The 21,386-nt window shown below is 37.9% G+C and overlaps 1 protein-coding gene across 1 annotated transcript in view; it reads right to left on the bottom strand.

Moving 5' to 3' along the window:
- dock5 (dedicator of cytokinesis 5) overlaps window positions 1–21,386 on the bottom strand; it is a 268,797-nt gene that overhangs the window by 39,884 nt on the left and 207,527 nt on the right. Inside the window, exons 21-30 of the mRNA XM_028806298.2 lie at window positions 20,653–20,753; window positions 17,442–17,576; window positions 16,727–16,838; window positions 15,888–15,958; window positions 13,448–13,554; window positions 13,172–13,308; window positions 10,530–10,625; window positions 8,958–9,056; window positions 7,092–7,186; window positions 1,843–1,921 (exon numbers count right to left, since the gene is read on the bottom strand). Coding sequence (XP_028662131.1) covers window positions 1,843–1,921; window positions 7,092–7,186; window positions 8,958–9,056; window positions 10,530–10,625; window positions 13,172–13,308; window positions 13,448–13,554; window positions 15,888–15,958; window positions 16,727–16,838; window positions 17,442–17,576; window positions 20,653–20,753 — 1,032 coding nt within the window. The remainder of the gene's footprint in view (window positions 1–1,842; window positions 1,922–7,091; window positions 7,187–8,957; window positions 9,057–10,529; window positions 10,626–13,171; window positions 13,309–13,447; window positions 13,555–15,887; window positions 15,959–16,726; window positions 16,839–17,441; window positions 17,577–20,652; window positions 20,754–21,386) is intronic.

The following is a 21,386-nucleotide window of genomic DNA, read 5'->3' as shown; positions in this document are numbered from 1 at the left end:
CTTGACTTACAACCAACTTGAGTTACAACCAGCCCTCGCGAACGAATTGAGTTCGTAAGTCAAGGGTCCACTGTATATGAAACATGCACACCAAATCCATGTAAAATAACATGATGCTTGTTGGTCAGACAGATGTTTCAATGTAAGCATTAATACTCACTGATCATGGCATTGGAGAATGGTGACATATTACATGTTGATCAGTACATGCACTGTACTCTCTACATTTTTTTTGTTCTTTATTTTGCATTATACAATTTCTTGTATAAGGAATTTGTTAGTTTTCGCATACTCCTTGGGGTCAGAGCGCAGGGTCAGCCATTGTACAGCACCCCTGGAGCAATTACAGGTTAAGGGTCTTGCTCAAGGGCCCAGCAGAGTAGGATCTCTTTTGGCAGTGACGGGGATTCGAACCGGCAACCTTCGGGATACCAGCGCAGATCCTTAGCCTCAGAGCCACCACTCCGCCCTGTGACAACACCAACCCCATAAAAACCCTACAAAGGAAGCCATCTTGTAACATTACTGTCTTATTTCTCCAAATCCTGTGCACAGTATACTTACTGGAAGCAATGCTAGTAACTGTGTCCATTTACAGAAATGTGTGCAAATTCAGTTTGACAAAAGTTTATGAGTGAGCCACAATTTAGTAACACTACCACTTTAATGTTTTGACAAGTACTAACTTCATAGATGGTTAATAATATTTGTACCTCTTAGCACTTGTGCCCCAGGACATCATATGCATACAGAGATTTGTCCATAATTCATGTCTTAACATTTCTAATACAATGTGTAACTCACACCAAAATGGAGGGTGGTAGAAACATGCATGGTATAAACATTCCATCGATAGACATTTCTTTTGCGAAGTGGGGTTGAGTTCGTAACACTAAAAATGTAAGCCAAGGCACTGCTGAGTACAGACGCAAATGAAAATAACTTAGAGTTGCCAGCATGTCTTTGAGCACTATCAAAATCACCCAGTCTTAAATAAAAAGTGAACTTTGATGTATCATGTAAACATGTGCACAGGAGTAATACTTAGAATAAGCATACACAAAGAGACATCTTAGATTTGATACAAATGACTTTTATTATCTTATAATACTCAGCCACCACTCAATGGAGTTTTTGTTTTTCTAGTTTTATTTGAATATATAACATAATTAAATTTGAAAATAAAATTAAAAGGGTGTGAATACACTATATCTGTAAGTAAACTTTTCCAATTAGTTTATACATGGATGTGCTTCTCAAGAAAATTACTTTTTTGTGCTTTAGAAATAATAATAATAGAAACCAGCTATGTTATATGGGTTGGAGACGGTGGCACTGACCAGAAAGCAGGAGACAGAGCTGGAGGTGGCAAAGTTAAAGATGCTAAGATTTGCATTGGGTGTGATGAGGATGGATAGAATTATAAATGAGTACATTAAAGGGTCAGCTCAAGTTGAACGGTTGGGAGACAAAGTTAGAGAGGTGAGATTGCGTTGGTTTGGACATGTGCAGAGGAGAGATGCTGGGTATGTTAGGAGAAGGATGCTAAGGATAGAGCTGCCAGGTAAGAGGAAAAGAGGAAGACGTAAGTGAAAGTTTATGGATGTGGTGAAAGAGGACATGCAGGTGATGGGTGTAATAGAACAAGATGCAGAGGACAGAAAGATATGGAAGAAGAAGATCCGCTATGGCAACCCCTAACGGGAGCAGCCAAAAGAATAGTAATAATAATAATAATAATACCTATCAAAAGCAACAGTATTCCTCAATATCAATGGAAAAATATTACATTAATAAAGCACTACAAATAAAAACCCCACTGACAATATCAAAAAGACTTACTTGCAACTCAAAGCTGGCCTGGTCCAGAAAGTACTTGTTAAGGACTTCTGAAAACTGATTGATTGCCCTCAGGAAAACTCTGAAAAATAAGTCACTTATCTAACTATCAAAGAAACAAAAAGATTTCTTATTTTTTCATACAGGTATAAGATATCTGACACATTTGTAATACATTTCATAGACAAGAGAGTACAACAAGGTTATGGTATTTTCGTTTTAGCTTAAATATGGGCCATTCAATGAAAATTAAGAAATGCCTGTATAGCGTTATGATTGTTGAAACAGGTACAGTATGTTCATAAAGTACATAGTGAGTCTTTTTCTGCTCCTCCAAGGTTATTATAGTTTCTAACCATGCATTCTAATAAACTGGGCAGGAGTGGTGGTTGTGAGGGTAGGCAATTTAGAAGGTTGCCGGCTCATATTCCATAAATGCCAGAAGTGATTCTACTCCATTGGGCCCTTGAGCAAGGCCTTTAACCTACAATTGCTCTGTCCTGGGGATGACGTTAACCTTTTCCAGCCCTGCAAGCAGGTCCTCCAACTTGCAGGGGAAACCTGGGGGTTGGTGGCAGGACTGGCAGTCCAGTCACTGTAAAAAAACATCACACCGTTCCATTATATTCAAACTAGTGTGGTTCCACGGTGTCACCTGTTGCACAGGGAATGAGGTTTGGCCCAGTGTTAGTGAGCATGCCCTGCAATGGACTGGTGCCAACTCCAAGGTTGGTTTGTGTCTTGCACTCTTTGCTGCTGGGATAGCCCAGGGCTTAATGTGACCCTAAAATTTGCATGCAGAAGTTTGGTAAGTACATATGTAAATGAAATGAAATAGGCAACAAGAGAATCTCATAAAAGAAAAAGTGAGAAAAAGCAACTGAGGCATAAATATAAATGTAAAGGTGCAACATAAGGCATATCACAACATTCAGTGGTGGTAGGCATGAAGAAATTTAGGAAATTTATGTGCTGAAGAGAGTGTGAAGGGTAAGTTGATGGAGTCAGTATTAAGAGGAAATAAATTGTGAACAGGAAACAAGAAGTGAAGGCTGGCTGAAAACAACAGGAGGTGTTTTGAAGGAATACTGGCACAAAACAAAGGCAAATAAGGAATATAGGAGACCCTTTGAGGAGTGATGAAATGAAACAAAAACATGGGATGGGATAAAAGAAAGCTAACTGAATGCAAGAAAAGGAACTGCAAAGGTAAAAGTAGCCAAGAAGCAAGAGTATCAAGTAAATTGGAGAATTATGGAGGAAAGAGGAATGTCTGTAGGATCACAAAGCAGATAGCTAAAAAAATTAAAATTCAAAGAGAAGATACTAAAACAATAGTATCAAAGTGGAAAGCCTTAAGATAAATGCAGGTAAAACAAAGATTGATTGTTGGAGGTAAAAAAAGTGTCAAAGGTCTTGATTGGTTTAGTCTGAAGGCATAATATGAACATTAATCGAAAAGTATAAAAAAACTTTCAAATGCTTATCTAGTAAATGTAATCTTCATATTGACAATGGAGGCAAAAATAGAAAAGTTTGGCTATATAAGCATCAAGACTCGGTGGTAATGAATGGTAATTCCAAAGAAGCATCTCATGCTTTCCCCTATACCAACAATCTCAAACTCCAGTCTTGGAGGGCCGCAGTGGCTGCAGGTTTTCATTCTAACCCTTTTCTTAATTAGTGCCCTGTTTTTGCTGCTAATTAACTTCTTTTGAATTAATTTTAATTGACTTGTTTAAGATTTGTTCCACGGAATTTCTTCATCGTTCCTCTAAAATGCTTAATTTCTTTCCTTAAACAGAAATGAAATGTGAAGTGAGTGAGCCAACAGAAGACTGACCAGCTAAGTCAGGGCCTCAAACTCCAGCCAATTTCACTCCAACCAGTTGATAATTAGGTGCCGAGTCTTGTTGTTAACTAAATCCGTTCTTTAATTCCATGGCTTGTTGCTGCTCTCATTGTGCAATAGCAGACATTTCCAAAATTATTGATTTTTTTCTTTACTTTTCTAAGAGCACTGGTAAAATGTTTTGGGGACCTGAGCAAATCAACATTCCTGAGACCTCCACCCGTTTTATTTTCAGATATCGTATGATGGTTTGCTGGTCATGTTTTGCTTGATTTTGTATCTCATTATTTCTTGGGTGCTAATTAAGGAAAAAGAAACAATTGAGGGGTCTGAATCTTCAAGAGCAGCTAAATTAAAATTAATTTAAAAGAAGTTAATTAGCAGCAAAAACAGGCCACTAATTAAGAAATCATTTAGAAACAAAACCTTAGCCACTGCAGCCTTCCAGGACTGAAGTTTGAGATCCCTGCCCTATACGGATATCTAAAACCAATGTCACTTTACACAAAGTTTATTTGGAGGGGATGTCAAACTTGATGACTGCAGTTGCTGATCTCATCACCTGAGAATGTCATAATACATGACTAGGAACCACAAAGTATGTTAAATTAGACAACTGTGTGACAATTTTTCAAGACAGTTTCACAGCTTGCGCCTTTTCCTGAAAGTCTATAACATGCTACCTGACGTAGCCAGTTGCTGTGCGAAGGGTTTTATAGGTAAGGCAAAATCAGCTGCAATCTTACTATTTTTTCCATTCTATTGTGAAATGTAAAACACAAGATATCTGAGGTCCAAAACACCTACGTCCTTTATTCCTGCATCATACACATTGTAATAATAATAATAATTCTTTGCATTTATATAGCGCTTTTCTCACTACTCAAAGCGCTCAGCAATTGCAGGTTAAGGGCCTTGCTCAAGGGCCCAACAGAGCAGAGTCTCTTTTGCCATTTACGGGATTCGAACCGGCAACCTTCCGATTGCCAGTGCAGATTCCTAGCCTCAGAGCCACCACTCTGCCTATTGTACTTCCAGGTGAGTGCTTAAATGTCGAATATGGAGGAAAGCAATGTCTACTAAGGAAATTTATGTCCCTCACACAGCAATATTTGCAGCTTGAAAGTGTTTCAGGCTTGAAAAGAATTCACTAGAAAGTAATTCTGAATGTCATTGAAAAATTAATAAAAAAATCATGCATGTGCTAAAAAATAGCAAACAAGAATTATTTGGTTTTGACTTGCTGAACATCTTGTCTTGTAGGTGCAGTGTAGAGATTTTGGCATTTTATTTAGAATGTGCTAACTTCTGGTTACCACTGGACAATGCTCTAAAACTGACAGGCGTAGTTGCAGGTACACCCATCCCATACACATTTTTTAAGACAATTATTAAAATTCTTACACTTTTAGTGAAATAATTTGTTCTTCACCTTACTCTTGTTATAACTTTAGTTATGATGACTAACAACTAATAAACACTGTGACTAAAAATATTTTTCCAATCAAAAGCAGAGGTTCAATCTGCATAAGAATCAGCATGCAGAATATGTGACTTGGTGAGTCTAGAAAAGGTGTACATGTTGTGTCTGTTACTGCTGGATAAAAATATGATGTGTAGATATAGACAGAATGTCATTCAGGACATATCTATCCCAGCATTCCTTGACTGGTCCATAGAGGAGTGAATGGTTTTTGAAGGATAGTTTGATAGTATCACAGGTCTCATGAACATGATTTACAAAATGTAGCTAAGCTTAGGATTGCTTGTTCACATTGATATTGATTCTAATTTTTCCTTTAATAATGACCATAAAAATAGGTTTGTTCTGAGTGGCAGAGATTAAAATATACTAAACAGAAACCAAAACCTTGGAACAATCTAGTGTTGAACAATCAGTAAACTTTCTTAAGAAGACAAATCATAAATCATAGTGGAGTTCTTAGCTGATAACCTGCAATTCTTACTTGTTGAGAGTCTTTATTTTTTCAAAGTATGTACAGTATTTATCCCCCCCTATCAGTCTTAAATAAGATGGTATATAACATGTCAACTGACGCATAAAAACAAATGCAATGTTCATCATTGCATCAGCTTAGTGACACAAGATAAATAAATAAAATACAATTTCAAAATTAAAATACTCGAAATTATCCAGAAATAACTATAATAAATTTAATCTGCATACCTTCTGGGGACTCCCTTGTACTGCTGGGAGACTTCAATGCTCACGTGGGCAATGACAGTGAGACCTGGAAAGGCGTGATTGGAAGGAATGACCCCCCCGATCTGAACCTGAGTGGTGTTTTGTTATTGGACTTCTGTGCTCATCACGGATTGTCCATAACAAACACCATGTTCAAGCATAGGGGTGTTCATATGTGCACTTGGCACCAGGACACCCTAGGCCTCAGTTCGATGATCGACTTTGTGGTCGTGTCGTCGGACTTGCAGCCACATGTCTTGGACACTCGGGTGAAGAGAGGGGCGGAGCTGTCAACTGATCACCACCTGGTGATGAGTTGGCTCCGATGGTGGGGGAGGATGCCGGTCAGGCCTGGTAGACCCAAACGTGTTGTGAGGGTCTGCTGGGAACGTCTGGCAGAGCCCCCTGTCAGAAGTAGCTTCAACTCCCACCTCCGGCAGAACTTCGACCATGTCCCAAGGGAGGTGGGGGACATTGAGTCAGGGTTGGGAGAGGAGTGGAGGAGTTCAAGTATCTCGGGGTCTTGTTCACGAGTGAGGGAAGAATGGAGCGTGAGATCGACAGGCGGATTGGTGCGGCGTCCACAGTGATGCAGGCTCTGCATCGGTCTGTCGTGGTGAAAAAGGAGCTGAGCCGTAAGGCAAAGCTCTCAATTTACCAGTCGATCTATGTTCCTACCCTCACCTATGGTCATGAGCTATGGGTAGTGACCGAAAGAACGAGATCGCAAATACAAGCGGCTGAAATGAGCTTTCTCCGCAGGGTGTCTGGGCTCTCCCTTAAAGATAGGGTGAGAAGCTCAGTCATCCGGGAGGGGCTCAGAGTAGAGCCACTGCTCCTCCGCATCGAGAGGAGTCAGATGAGGTGGCTCAGGCATCTGATCAGGATGCCTCCTGGACGCCTCCCTGGTGAAGTGTTCTGGGCACGTCCAACCGGGAGGAGGCCCCGGGGAAGACCCAGGACACGCTGGAAGGACTATGTCTCCCGGCTGGACTGGGAACGCCTCGGGATTCTCCTGGAAGAGCTAGAAGAAGTGGCCGGAGAGAGGGAAGTCTGGGCATCTCTGCTCAAGCTGCTGCCCCGGCGACCCGACCTCGGATAAGCGGAAGAGGATGGATGGATGGATGGACATTTAATCTGCAGAAGATGCTGACTATTTGTATTGATGGAGTGAATGAGCGGTATCACACTTACCTTATCTGAAGCAAATTCATGATCATCCAGTCATTTGGAAAGACATTCTTTCCTATTAGGTCCTTGAACATAATGAATGTCTCCATTAGGAAGTCCTAAACAGCAGTGGAAGTTAAAAAAAACACACACAGAATGGAGAGAAAGTTTAGTGAAAATTTTCATAATAAGAAAATTAGTCATTATTATTTTATTCAATGTATATTTCTTAAGTAATGTAAATTAGTAATAGAAATGTTCCATAGCTATTGCATAACATTAAAAATGCTTGTTAAGTAAAAGTAGTGAAATTCTTTTTATATAAATAAAGCTACATCACTGCCTGACCAGAAAAGTGACCTATTTGATGACATTCTATAGAGAATGATGTAAACTAATGAATCAGTATCATAGCCCTGAGGCCCAGAATAATCCAAACTCCCAAAAAAGTTAATTATGAAAAAAAGGATTCACATTTATTAGTTTGAAAGAGTCAATGGAAGTTGAAAACTATGGTACCAGACGTTAGCGTTTCTAACTGCAAATCAGAGGGATTATTGTTTAAGTCCCACCTGTATCCATTTTTTTTATCTTGAGCTTATTTAAGTTTAGTATAATAAAATGTAAGTAACACTATGTAAGTGATAAAAAAATAAAAAATGTATTGAGCATTACATATTATTTCCAACAGTATTCAATTAAAATTATTTAATAAATAAAAATAAACTTAATATATTTCTTGATAAAAAGGGCATTAAACTTGCTGCAACTCATTGTAATATTTTTTCAAAAGAACTGTTATAATTTTTTAAACAATCATACAAAACGCAGACATAACGTTTCGTGCCATGTCCACAATACCCTATTCTTCTATCATGTATTAAGAAGTGCATTTATTTTATATTATTTTATTGTCTGGAAGCACAATTACAGCTTTTGATTTCCTTTGACTTTTGCATTACTGTCTCCTGTATTCTGTAATTTAAAATGATTATTACATCACCAGTGTTCCTATGAAATCAGAATTATTTGTCTATATGTGTACTGCATTGTTCTTTATTAGTGCACATGTCTGACATTTTTCTGCTGCTAAATACACTATCATAATAACCTGATTATCCATTCTATAAGAAAAACTAAATGGCTTGCATGTCTAATTACTATTAGTTTATATATACTGTACTGTACTGTACTGTTGAAATTTAGCAAAGAATGTCGGCTTGTGACATTGATGGGTACCCATCTTGGTCAAATTACACCAAGTCATCATGCACTATGGCATGTGCAGATCCATAGCTAATATCCAAATGTGCAGCAACAGCAGACAGTGTAATCCATTGGGTCTTCTCTGATGAAGCCATTTGCCATGTCGATGTAGGCTTGTGTGCACGATGTTGATAGTCGACTAGATCAAGCTTCATCAGTTACACTTGTTCGCCCCATTTTAAACCTTTCTATTCATTCAAAAAATTTCCATTGAGTCATGCTCTTTTTACATCCGTCCTAAGTAAACATCCTTCTGTGAATTTCAGTAGTTTTCACCAACTCTGCCCAATATAACGTGTTGTTCAATAATGGTGCAATCCCGCAGAGAAGCATCCACGTTCGTTTGATCTTGGCTTCAGCTAGACTAATGGTAGAGTTCTGCGCTGTGTGTTTTCAAACTATACACAAGCCTTCACAAACATGTTGCATTTTGTCAGCTTCAGGCTTTTTTGGTTACCATGTAATTTTCAGATTGCCCAATCTTTTTGATTTACTCCCTTTTACACTATAGTTTTGTTGTGTATCTGTCCTTGTAAAATAATATGGGAAAATGAAAAAACTGCAGAAGATAAGTTCACACAGAGTAACTCACCATAGACCCTGAGGTACAATTATAACACTTACAATGATGTCCTGGCGGGTTTTAAAAGTGCTAATATAGTGACTGTAGTGTAGGTCATCCATCTGCTTTAAAATAGCTGTCATTGCGGCTAAGTAGTGTCCCTGGGAGAAGGAAGAAAACAGATTAATAGACCAAGTTAACATGCAGATTAATAAGACAGAGAATGTCAACCAGTCTTTAAGCACAGATGCATATATTACAGGGCATGTCATCTAAATACATCTGCGTCCTTTTCTCCAAGCATTTTGAATGTTACTTTGTCTTTTCCATAGACTGATGACCAGAATGGGACATATATTGTGAGAATGTTGTGTCAACATAAACCTTTTACTGTGTTTCATTGTGCTGGTCAGTGATGCCCATACTCTATATATATAATTATCGCTGCATACCTTCATGTGACACTATGCACTTGACTGCACTGAATTGCATTTCTCATGTGTTTGTCCAGTTTGAAAATTTGTTCAGGTCTTTCTAAGTTTACGTGCTGCGTTCTGAGTATATTCCATTCTATCAGTTTAGATATCATAATTAATGGCACAGGTTTGTGCATTATTTTAAAATATTAACAATGAAAAACTAACTGTTCTAACAGGGACTACACTCTTGACTTCATCCCAAGGGGGGCTTTCACATTTTACCTATGCTTACTGCCTTTTGCCTATCAAATAGCTCTGAGTCCTATTATATAACTGACCACTGACACCAATACATCAAGCCTAGAGAATAATCATTGGTGTAGAAGATCAAATGTTTATTAAAATCCTATGTAAATTATGTCAAAGACTTTGCTCTTTTCTCCTACTCAAGTTGTCTTTTGAAAAAATTATTTGGCAGGATTTTTTTCCAAGCCCATAATCACCCCATTGTAGAATGTTATTTTACAGAAAAAGTATCATGGTGCATGTTCCAGCCCACTTCCTTGAGAATAAAACACTCTGCGGATATATTAAAAGAAAAGACCTCTCACTACACGTTAACAAGAAAACTGGCATGGGTGAACGCCACTAAAGTATTTTCTACATCCACTTTAGAGTTTTCAATCCCTTTTTTCTTTTTCAAATTCACAAATAAAAGTCATTATAATTGAAAGTTCTGAACAAGACCTACAAAGCCAGCAATGCCACTGTACAAACCAAATGAGCCAGTTGTGTGGTCCCTTTAAAGCCTAAGGTGCTCTTCTGCTGTCACCTACGAATAGTGCAATGCTACACTGATTTTTTTTCAGGACAACAAACACAAGAATGAGGTGACAGGGAAGCAGCAATGTGAACAGTGTGAAAGGATTTAGCGTATTGGCACAACAATGGCTGCCGTTGCATCATTTAGGTTGATACTGCACTTTAGTTGTGGTTGATGTGGCTACCCACTCGCTATGTAAAGTGCTTGGAGTAGTGAAAAAAGTGCTGTATAAATGTAAATAATAATTTCACATTAAGGATAATGTGACACGGAACATTGTTTTTTCCTTTTATATGACAAGCTATAAGCTAATTTCCTAATATAATGCTGAAAGACACAGATGATAAGTCTTGTACACAGAAGAGGTTTAAAATAAGTCACATTTTACTCACAATTAGAGGGGAGTTGCGACTCATACTAATGACTGTTCGGTTCACTCTGCGGAGAAGACGTTCCATTATCAGCTGAACGTGGGAACTGGTTGGACCCTGAAAGAAAATGGAACATGGGTTTAAGCTAATTTGTGGGGAAAGCAAAAAAAAAAATAAAGCAAATTAGTTTTGTAAAAATGTTCAAGGAAAGACAACATCAGCCAGTCTAATATTGATATTACTGAATAAGCATAAGGATAACAAAAAATAGAAAGGCTGGTGTAAATTATCTGTGACACTTGTATTACAGACTAGTGCATTTGTATAAAGGCTAAAGTGCTGGTGTTCCATACTTTGACTTTGTTTTCTATTCAAATCAAATCTTTTCAAATGCTTCTCCTAAATCACAGACACAGATTCAATAACATTGTTTTTACAAAATAATATTGCTTGTTGGAAGCTTTTAGATTTTGTCTTAAACACTTCTTGTTGGCAGGAGTAGATATTTCTGCACTGCCTTTGTAAAGTTTGCATGCTCTCCCCATGTCTACGTGGGTTTTCGTCAGGTACTCCAAGTTTGTCTTACATTCCAAGCACTTTCTGGTAAAGTTCACTGGAGTAAGTATGGATGTTTGAGTGAGTGTGCCTTATAATGAGCCGGGATAGACCCTGCAACAGATAAAGCAGGTTTATAAAATGGATGGATGAAACTTTTTAAACTAATTATTCCAAATAGTATTACAAATCAAACAGACATACAGTGCATTTAAATCAGATCTGATATCCCTTCTTATCCAAACCCAGGGAGCAAAAGATCTATGGATTGCATGTGAGGTAACTACTCACACATACTGAGGCACCCCAAGGATCAGAAGAGGTTAAGCATGCTTAACCGATTAAGAACAAAATTACTAAACATGTGACATATTCTAAAATGTTCTGGATAGTTCCATATTAGTTAAATCATTTTTTTTTCTAATTTTGAGAAAAACAGTATCTTTTTTGCATTGTGTTATGCAAGGTGAGTTAGAAGTCTTTCAGGTGATCAAGAAAAGGCAACATGCAAGTTACCACAACATATTAGTTACTAAAACTCCATCGTGTATGAGTACCAATAGTCCTGTTAGAGCAGGGGTCCTCAATCACAATCCTGGAGGGCCGCAGTGGCTGCAGGTTTTTGTTCTAACCCGGTTGCTTAATTAGTTAATTAATTTATGGCTTGTTGGTGCTTTAACTCTGCTATGTCAGGACATTCTTATATCCTGGATTTTCTTCCCCTTTCTAAGGATATCATCCAAATGATTTGAAGGCTAAAATGCATGAGTAGTTCTCAGTCCTTCACTTTTTCTTCTTCACTTTCCTTCCAAGTATTTAATTAATCCCAATAGTGCATGATAAATGCACACAGGTGTAAATGGTAACAAGCTAAATGGAGAAATGCTGGTCTCTTTTGTCATTTGCTTGTTATGGAGCAATTAAAAACAAAGAATACAGCTGTTTAAGACTAAAATAAGCAGTAAGGGTTCAAAATCTTAATAAGTGAGACAACTAAAGTGAAGCAGAAGTGTTACTTGAGCAATAAGTGCTTCTTATTAAGGAATTGTGTTGGAGCAAAAACCTGCAGCCACTGCGGCCCTCCAGGACCGTGATTGAGGACTCCTGTGTTAGAGCGTTGGGGATTACTGTAGTTCCACAACGGTGTGAAAGACAATAGAAATGTTTATTGCATTAAAATCTTAGACAGGGTGGTTTCTAAAAAAAGTAGACTTAAAAAAAGCTTTGAGGTAACAGTGGTGATATTTGGAATGAAAGCTGGGATAAGTGTGTGCAACCTACAATTCTTAATTATAGTTATCAAGGGTTCCTAATGGGGATGACGGAATTTAAGTGTATGGTAATATTCAGTGTACTAAGCATAAGCTATTTTTTTTCCTTTCTATTTTGGCATGTAGTAGCAGAACACTTCCACAAATGCATATGCTTAAGCATACACGTACAGCGATATACTGTATACTTATTTTCAAAGCATGTCCTCACAAAAGGCATGGACCAAAGGGTGGATATGAAGAATGAATAAGATCAGAATGAATGAAGCCACCAGTGACTGTTCTCAGAATTACACTGAGGTATTCTGGCATGTCAAGGTCAATCAAAAGTAACACAGCTAAGTTAGGCACTGTTACTGTTGACAGCCCATTGCTGCATATTCTGTCAGTCTCTGCATCTGCAAAGTGTGAAAAATAAATGCAATAATGAAAAACAGCGTGGGTCAGAGACATGAAGGGACACAGAGAGATACTACAGTGTAGGGGAAGCAAATCAGTTATTTCCAACATGATACTTACAAAAGATAAGGCCAGCGCAAAACACACAGGCATTTCTTACATCATGTTTTTAATTGTGCAAAATGTGTGTAATTTGGAGTAATAACACTGTATATTTATTTTTGTGAACTAGCATAGTATAATGTTAATGTCCCTGGGCTGTGCGGCCAGGTAGTAATAACACAATATACAAATGCCTTATGTGGCCTTGTTTAAGAGGACACAGGGGCACAGTCTCTAACATGACTTCCATTTCTGCTCTTGTAGGGGAGGACTAATTATTTAGATTTCAAACTGTCTTAGATGGGTAACACGATTAAATTTATAAATCTGACTGACCACATCTTGACGGTCCAGCACTTCCAGGATGCCACTGAGCAGCTGAATACACTCTTCGTATTCTGGTTTATGGGAATGGTCATCCAACTGACCACTTAATTGGTCAGTCATTAGAGGAAGGAGCACATCACGACACTCTGGATTAAAACAAATAGCTTAATATTAAAAAAAGAAACCTAAAGAAATATTTTAATTACAAACAAACAACGAGTCCTGGTTAACTTGGTGAACTTCATGTGTTTCATCAGGAGCATTAAACTTTGAAGTGACTCCTACCTGGCTGCAGAAAGATGTCACTTTCCACAATCTTGCACATGCAGCACAGCTTCTGGCGCACCAGCTGGAAATCTGGGATGCTCTCAATGAATTTAGTCAGCAGAACACTGAAGGACACAAGAAATAAAATTAGCAGATTAAAAGATGGTAGAAAAAATATAGCGCAGTATGTGGCTGTTCCTCAGAAGTTATGTATTGTGCCCTGTACTTTTCCCAACATATGCTGTCATCTTTCCCAGCTTTCATTAATCCACCCCAGGAAACTTATGACTTCTACTAAACTCATGATAGAACATGCAGCTCAGATACTGCTAGAGAGCCATAACGGACAGGCAGGTATGTCGGCTGGACAGGAAAATGACTTTTTGCAAAGCCAGAAGGTTTTAAATATGGACCAGTGGAAGCCAGGGGACAGAAGCAGTTCTACTTTCCATATGACAGGTGGCAGTGGTCCTCCCCAGGTGTTCCAGTTTTGACACTTGCAGGGGTCCATCAGAGTTGGAGTCTGGAAGTATAGCCCCGTTGGAGTTCTTGGGTGCTGTTGGGAAGACCCACTATTGTACTGGAAGCATTCCTGGGTCCATCTTAAAAGTAGTCCACTGCCTCACCTGGAGTAGTCACAGTTGGGAGGCAGCGGGTGACACTCAAAAGGAAAGTTAAAGGAGGGTAAGGAGGGACACTTGCTTTATAATTGTGGTTTTGTTTTGCACACTTGATCATTTATCCATCCATCCATTTTCTTCCGCTTATCCGAGGTCGGGTCACGGGGGCAGCAACTTGATCAGAGATGCCCAGACTTCCCTCTCTCCAGCCACTTCTTCTAGCTCTTCCGGGGGAATCCCAAGGCGTTCCCAGGCCAGCCAGGAGACATAGTCCATCCAGCGTGTCCTGGGTTGGACGTGCCCGGAACACCTCACCAGGGAGGCGTCCAGGAGGCATCCTAATCAGATCATTGATCATTTATATTGTGTAATAAAAATCCTTCATTTGAACCTGGGACTGTGGTTGTCTGAGGTTTGGTGCCCAGTGTCACCCCCTTGTTGTCATGAAGGTTTAGTACTGAAGAAAAAAAAACACCAGCAAGCCACTGATGCAAGAAACAATATCTTGGATAGCATCTACTTAAACACTGCTATATGAAACAATGTGTGCAAGGGGCTAGTGAAATTTTATTTTTTTCACTTGAGTACAAAAATTGCATTTCTGTAATTAGTTTAGGAAGGTGAAATTTCCTTCTAGTGGTGAGGTTGGTATCTTTGAGCCTTTTAGGAAAGAACTGCAAAAAGAGTGAGACAAAGTGGCAAAGCTGGTGTTCTTGAGCTATTTAGAAAACTTTGTAAAATGTATGAGACAAAGTGTGTGCATTTTATTTTAAAGCAAATATTTAAAAAATAAACATAGGATGTTGTGGATGTATGGCTCTCTCACAGGCTCTAAGATGAGGAGATTCTATACTTATCTCATATTAATCCTATGATCTCAGATATAAGGATTGAGAATACCAGGAAAGATATTAATTTTGAATTTGCCTCCACAATACTTACAATAAGCATTGCATACATACTACCACATATAGAGTATCTAGTTTTGCTGGAACAGATACTTTCTTTCTGGTGTCCTAACTAATCTCTACATTAATTTACTTACATAGTTATCTTAATTCCTTGCCTAGATAACACTTATCAAAACATGCTATTTCTTTGTCAATAGTTAGTGCTCCTTTAATGTTGGGAGCCACTGTAGCAATGTTCATAATCTTAGGGAGTTAACAAAATCGTCACTTGTGTAGTTTGATATACCCAATGACTCAGTCCAACCAGTCTACAACTTCTTAAATCACAGAGGTGGGCTTTTGTGCTTGTCAAGGCTGACAATCAATGAGTGCTCACCCAGAAATACAATGCATATAATGCAGCTACAAGGAATAAGGAAAACAGGTGCTTTGGATGTGACAAACAGAAGAGGGACTTGTCGGTCTGATGTCACATACTTTACATACCACTAGCTATATAAATGCAATGAATTATTATTTATATTATTACAGAATGGAAAGCGAAAAAAATGGGGAGGGGGTAGACCGGCTCCATCAGGCAGAGTGTTACTGGCCATCAGAAAAGAGGGGATGAGCTTGCAATACTTTAGAATTGTAAAACTATGCTGGAAAGTCAACATACGGTCACATAATTTGACATATCTTGTTAGTTCAAGTCAAGATTCTTGAAGAGGTTCCAGGTGCTCACCGGTATGCTGAAAGCAGGTATCAGTAATCTATGTTCACTTCAAGCACAGGTTTTAGTCCTAACCAAATGTCTGTTTACAGCAATACAACTTGCTTCCAAAGATGAATAAGACAAGATATAATAATAAATACCTTGATAATGAGGTGTTTTCACTGAAACAAAACAACATAGAAGTATGCGGAAGAATGTTCATCACTTACCTGAGCTCAACAGGGTCAAAAACACACATGATATCATTCACAATAATTGGCAGATACTTCAGAGTTGCACCCTGTGTAAAATAAAGTGTATCTTTATTCAGAGAAGCACACAAATACCCAAGAAATATTTGCAATTTCTGTTGAACATTTTATTAAAACATTCCATTCATGTAGTGCAAGTTTTTATACTGAGATAGATAAGCCTACAAGGGATATGGACAGGATTCCAGTCTATCAAAAATTTTAACAAATCAATGCCATGCCACAACAGTGCAGCATGGGCTGGAGAAAAGTCACAAGAAACAAAAAAGAGGACATACAAAGCCCTAATATTTAGATGCAGGTGGAAGGAAAGAAGTTCTAACATTTATACTACTGCTACTATTGCACCTATATATCCCATAATAATGTTTTTGGAAGAATAAGCCACATTTACTGAAAAGGCCCTGTGCAGGAATATGACAGGGCAATGAAGCTTGCCAACAGATTGGCAAAGGTGTTCCTGAAAATTTGAAAAAATGCATTAGAAATTTACAGGGATTAAAGGCTTGGCAGGAAAGCAGAAATAGAGATGGTATGTATAAATGTAAATCAATGCATACAACATTGGGCTTAAAACTAAGAAGAAAAATGTCATCATCAATTTTGACACTGTGGCGAACCAAAAGCTCCACCTAGAACATTAATCATATTTTAGATATCAAAAATTGTTAGTAGGAGAAAGAATAATAAAAGTAGTAAATGCCATAAAAGTGAGATATACATATATTCAAAGTGTTAGATAAATGTTATTTTGTAAGCCTGATATTAATTTAGACACACAATTATTTATAACTAACCTTAATTCTTACTGCTTCTTCAAGTGGTCGGTCCATCAAGATGTTAAAAGAAAAGAAAACCTTTCTAATGGAGTTATTAAAATCATCCCCATCCTCATTATTTCCATAAAACCTAAAAAAAGAAAAACAGATCATTTGTCTTAGTGTAAAAGCTGACACATGATCAGCAATTTGATTGTAAAAATGTGCATTTAAAATAAACACTCCACTTTAGACTGGCCATTTATTTTTGGAGAGTGTTTCCAAGTAAAATATTTTTGAAAATGAACACCAGTAAGACATGAAAAGTCTATTCTAATGAAAAGAACATAAAATAATAGATGAAAAAGAAATGCCATAAGAGAACAAGGAGAACAATAAGCAAAGCAGTTGAGAAGGAAACTCACGTAGGAGCACTATAGCTATAAAACAAATCTCAAAAACAGATGACTTTAAACAAAAGAATAAGGAAAAACGGAAAAATTCAGTAGAAAAGAAACCATGCAGCCTCAATGACTGAGCAAAGACTGATGCTCCAAACTCTAATTTCACACTTCCATTTAATCATGTGACTGTCAATCTATCACCTGGCAAATGCAAAATAGAGGTGTGTCTACAGACAACCAATACAGTTTGAAGCCAGGATGAAGGAAAGGTAAAAGTTATGTCTGAGGACAGGGAACAATACAGCTGATGAAAACAATGGCAAATAGGATGGCAGCCAATTGCTCATTACCTTAAATAAAGTATACGAGACTGAACTATGAAACGGAAGAGGTACTTGAGAGCCTTCAGGGCAGAGAAAAGAAGGCTACTTTTGACGGGGTCATCTGCATTCTCCACATAGTCATTCAACACTTTGGTAAGTTTCCTGTCAAGTAAAATGAAATACAGCATAAAAATGTTAAGCAATACAAAATGTACAATAGACCAAATATTTCTGCTTGTCTTTAACCAAATTATGAATTACATACCCACTAACAAAAAATGCAAATAGCCAAAAATGTTAATTGGTTATGGGTCAAATCACGGTAAAGTGTATACTGTATATGGTCTTTTAACTGATTATCCTCCAATTATCAAATGAGTTTAGTACTAGAACAGGAGTCATCCAAGGAAATATATTGGTACCGTTTCTATTTATAACTGTGATTGACTACGTCTTGCATAACTCGGAAGAACAATTTGGCCTCGTTACACACCCTGGACAAAGTCTGTGAATGCCTGATCAACAGCTCAACAACTTAGACTATGCCAACGGCATAGCAACAGCTAGAGAACATGTGGTGAATATTCAATTATGTCAATCTCAAAATAAATACTAATAAAACTGAACAAATAATAATAACTCCTTATTACGGCTCTCACTTATCAATAGAGCTCAAATGAGAACAAATCAAGATCAGTGGTTGCCAATATAATCAATGATATTAGAACTTAAAAGGTCCAAACCTGGGGAACCTTCTGGAAGTTAAAAAGTATCTGGCAATCTGTTATCAACTCAACTTAAGATCCAAATATTTAATGCTTCATGACTAAACATTCTTTTGTATGACAATGAAACTTGGACACTGAGTGAACAGATCAAGAGAACTTTAGATAGTTTCGCAATAAATTGCCATAGAATCATGCCGAAAATAAAGCATACTGACCACACCTCAAACACTGAAATTTACAGTCATCAAAACCTATAACTGGCATCAGAAATGGTCATCAAAAGGCAACTCATATGGATGGATAGGACACATGCTCCGACGAAACCCCGGAGAACCCATAAGAAAGCATGCCCTATACAAACCATCTGAGAGGTTCTGAATGCCTAAAGTCAGTCATCCAATAACAGCATATGTGTAGCACAATCACGATATTAAACTGTCACCAGCCAAAATCGAACGAGAAGCATAAGATTGGGAGTCATGGAGGAAACTTATTCTCGCCTGTGCGAACTCTGTTTAATGACAGCACCAACAAGTAGCTGACCGATGATGATGATGATCCTCCAATGACAGTTATATACTGCATACTCCAGCATTCAGAGGGTCTGAAGTTTTTCAAAAAAGTGAACTCACTTGCTTCCACTGGCTTTTAATAAGAAGGCTACCTGTAAGGCACTTCAAAAAGTTCTCCTCACCAGATGTACATTAAAAACAATAGACAAAGATCAAAATATTAAACATTTTCAGTTGGAAATTTTTAAGTAATTCTGTATCTAGATACCGTAATGTTGAATACTTACGTTGTGACGACTAGGATTTTTCAGCCAAATTAATTAATTGAGTGATAGGGATGTTACAGAAGGCAGCATAAAAATAGCCAAGGTTGGTAACACTAAGCATAAGGACATAATTCACCAAATTTTCGTGAGATTGCTAAACTTAAAATTTGTGATCAAATCTAGATTCTAACCAAAATAATGTTTCCAAGTGTTTCCTTTATTTTACGAAAAAGTTCAAACTCTACTTTAACCTGTACTGCCATCTTACATAGCATGGCAACCATGATAACATTGATTGCATAGTATTTGCATTCATGTTTATTTGGTGAAATTTTGGTAAATTTATGAAATGCATTGAATACTGGTTGAGTAGCATAAACACGAGGGAAGCTCAGCAGTCAGCACTTTTGCTGAAGAGCAAGCAAAAAATCATTACTGAATTTGAGCTAGATTGTTCTAATGTTCAAATGATTATTGTGCTCAGCAAAGTCAAACCATAACTCAAGAAACCTAGAAATAAGCAACAGAGTTGAGCTGCGATGAACCTCTAGAGCTCCTCGAGTACACCTGAAGTCAAATTTGATTGACATTTATCTTGTCCCTAGATATACCCACAATGCCGCCTGTCAGCAGTAACCCATCCTGAGCACCGCTCCGCTCTGCTGCAAGAGTGTGACAATTTTCAAGTAAACAAATTGACATAAATGTTCCATCTAATTGGCTGTCTAGCAGAGCTCCAGAATGCTGATTGTTATTGTTTTCTTGTTTTTGTTTTTTTATGAGAAATTAATTTGTTGTAATGAATTTCGCAGATAAAACAGACATTGCTGTAATGAGTTTTAAGATTAGTTGTATACTATATTACCAGGACCAACACAAATCCTTTACTAAAATCAGGATTTCATTAAACTGGACTTGCTTCTAACAGAATTTGACCTGTATATCAAATTGACCAAAAATTGCCAGGTGGAACTGCTGTCTGAATACCAAGTTTTGGTACAGCAACATGCATGTCAATCTGTGAAACACATTAAAAATTAGATTCTCTAAAAGATGTAAGACTCGGGTCCCATATGAAGTGTAAAATACAAAAAGGGTGCATTTAATTCATCCCTTCTGAACACAGGGCGCACCTTCTTTTTGACGTTATAAAATCTGCTTTCTATACCAGGGCGCCAGTGGCTACAAATACCAAGCTTCATTATCAGCAAGGCTTGAGTTCTAATAGGAAACTGGCTGGAATGAAACCCTGTAGCTACTGCTGGCCCTTCAGGACCATGATTGAGGACTCCTGCGGTGGGTTGGCACCCTGCCCAGGATTGGTTCCCTGCCTTGTGCCCTGTGTTGGCTGGGATTGGCTCCAGCAGACCCCCGTGACCCTGTGTTCGGATTCAGCGGGTTGGAAAATGGATGGATGGATGGATTGAGGACTCCTGCTCTGTACTATACAGTACATACTTAATGCAGCCACTAAAATATTGTGTGGTCATATTACCAAATTATAATCAATTTCTGACCTAAAACTGAATGCTATATCATTTTTTGAAGAATGTTTAATTCCATTAATCTTTCATCCCAGTATATTCCACTAGTTTGGCTTCAGTGACCCACTGAAAGTGAGGCTACATCTGCTAAACCAATTGCAGCAAATTCCATCAACCTTCACTCAGCAATAAGGATGAAAAGTCAAAAAAGAACAGTAGAAGAGGATATAGGCATTACTGGTACTCACGTATATGCCAAGGTGGCGCTGAAGTGCTTGTTTATGTACGTTTCCAAGACTGGATTGAAATGCTGAAACTTTATATCTCCAATTAAAGTAATGATGAACACCTGCAGGAAACATAACAAAACATGATTCATCTCAGGGCAGTGGAGCATTTCATTCATTTACAGCATTGAAACTGGTGGCACTCTGCTTGCCAGCTATGCGAAGAATTACAATTTTAAGACACTCTCTTCACATACCACACATGCTCCTCTTACACTGCTACACAAGATGACCTGTGCATGTACCCTTCGTATTTAATAATACATGATAGATGTCTGCAGACATCACAGTTAAATTTTGGAACATAAACTACACACAAAACTTGTGAGATGGTCACAAAGCTTCTTAATACTGACCGATCTGTAAAACATTGGGCAACTAAGAAACGCTTGAACAATGAATCTGCAGAATTTGATTTATCCACCTCCTAAACCTTCTTCTTGCTGATCACGGTGATGGAGCAGAAGATTCTCCTAACAGCAATAGGCACAACTAACCTTGGATGGTGCACTAGTTAATAATAACACATTCACAAGCAATGTACTAATTTAACAATGTCAATCAACTTAACGGAAAAAAATCTCTCAAAATTTATTTAACACACTCAAAACTATTTTTTAATAGAATAATGCTTACCTCAAAATGTGCATATTTTACTTATCCAGAAGTGTCAATTACATTTCAAGTTAAAATTT

Source organism: Erpetoichthys calabaricus, chromosome 1 (assembly GCF_900747795.2).
Source record: "Erpetoichthys calabaricus chromosome 1, fErpCal1.3, whole genome shotgun sequence".
Classification (NCBI taxonomy): Eukaryota; Metazoa; Chordata; class Cladistia; order Polypteriformes; family Polypteridae; genus Erpetoichthys; species Erpetoichthys calabaricus.
The sequence above is the reverse complement of the archived record's forward strand: the minus strand, read 5'-3'. Positions and strand labels throughout refer to the sequence as shown.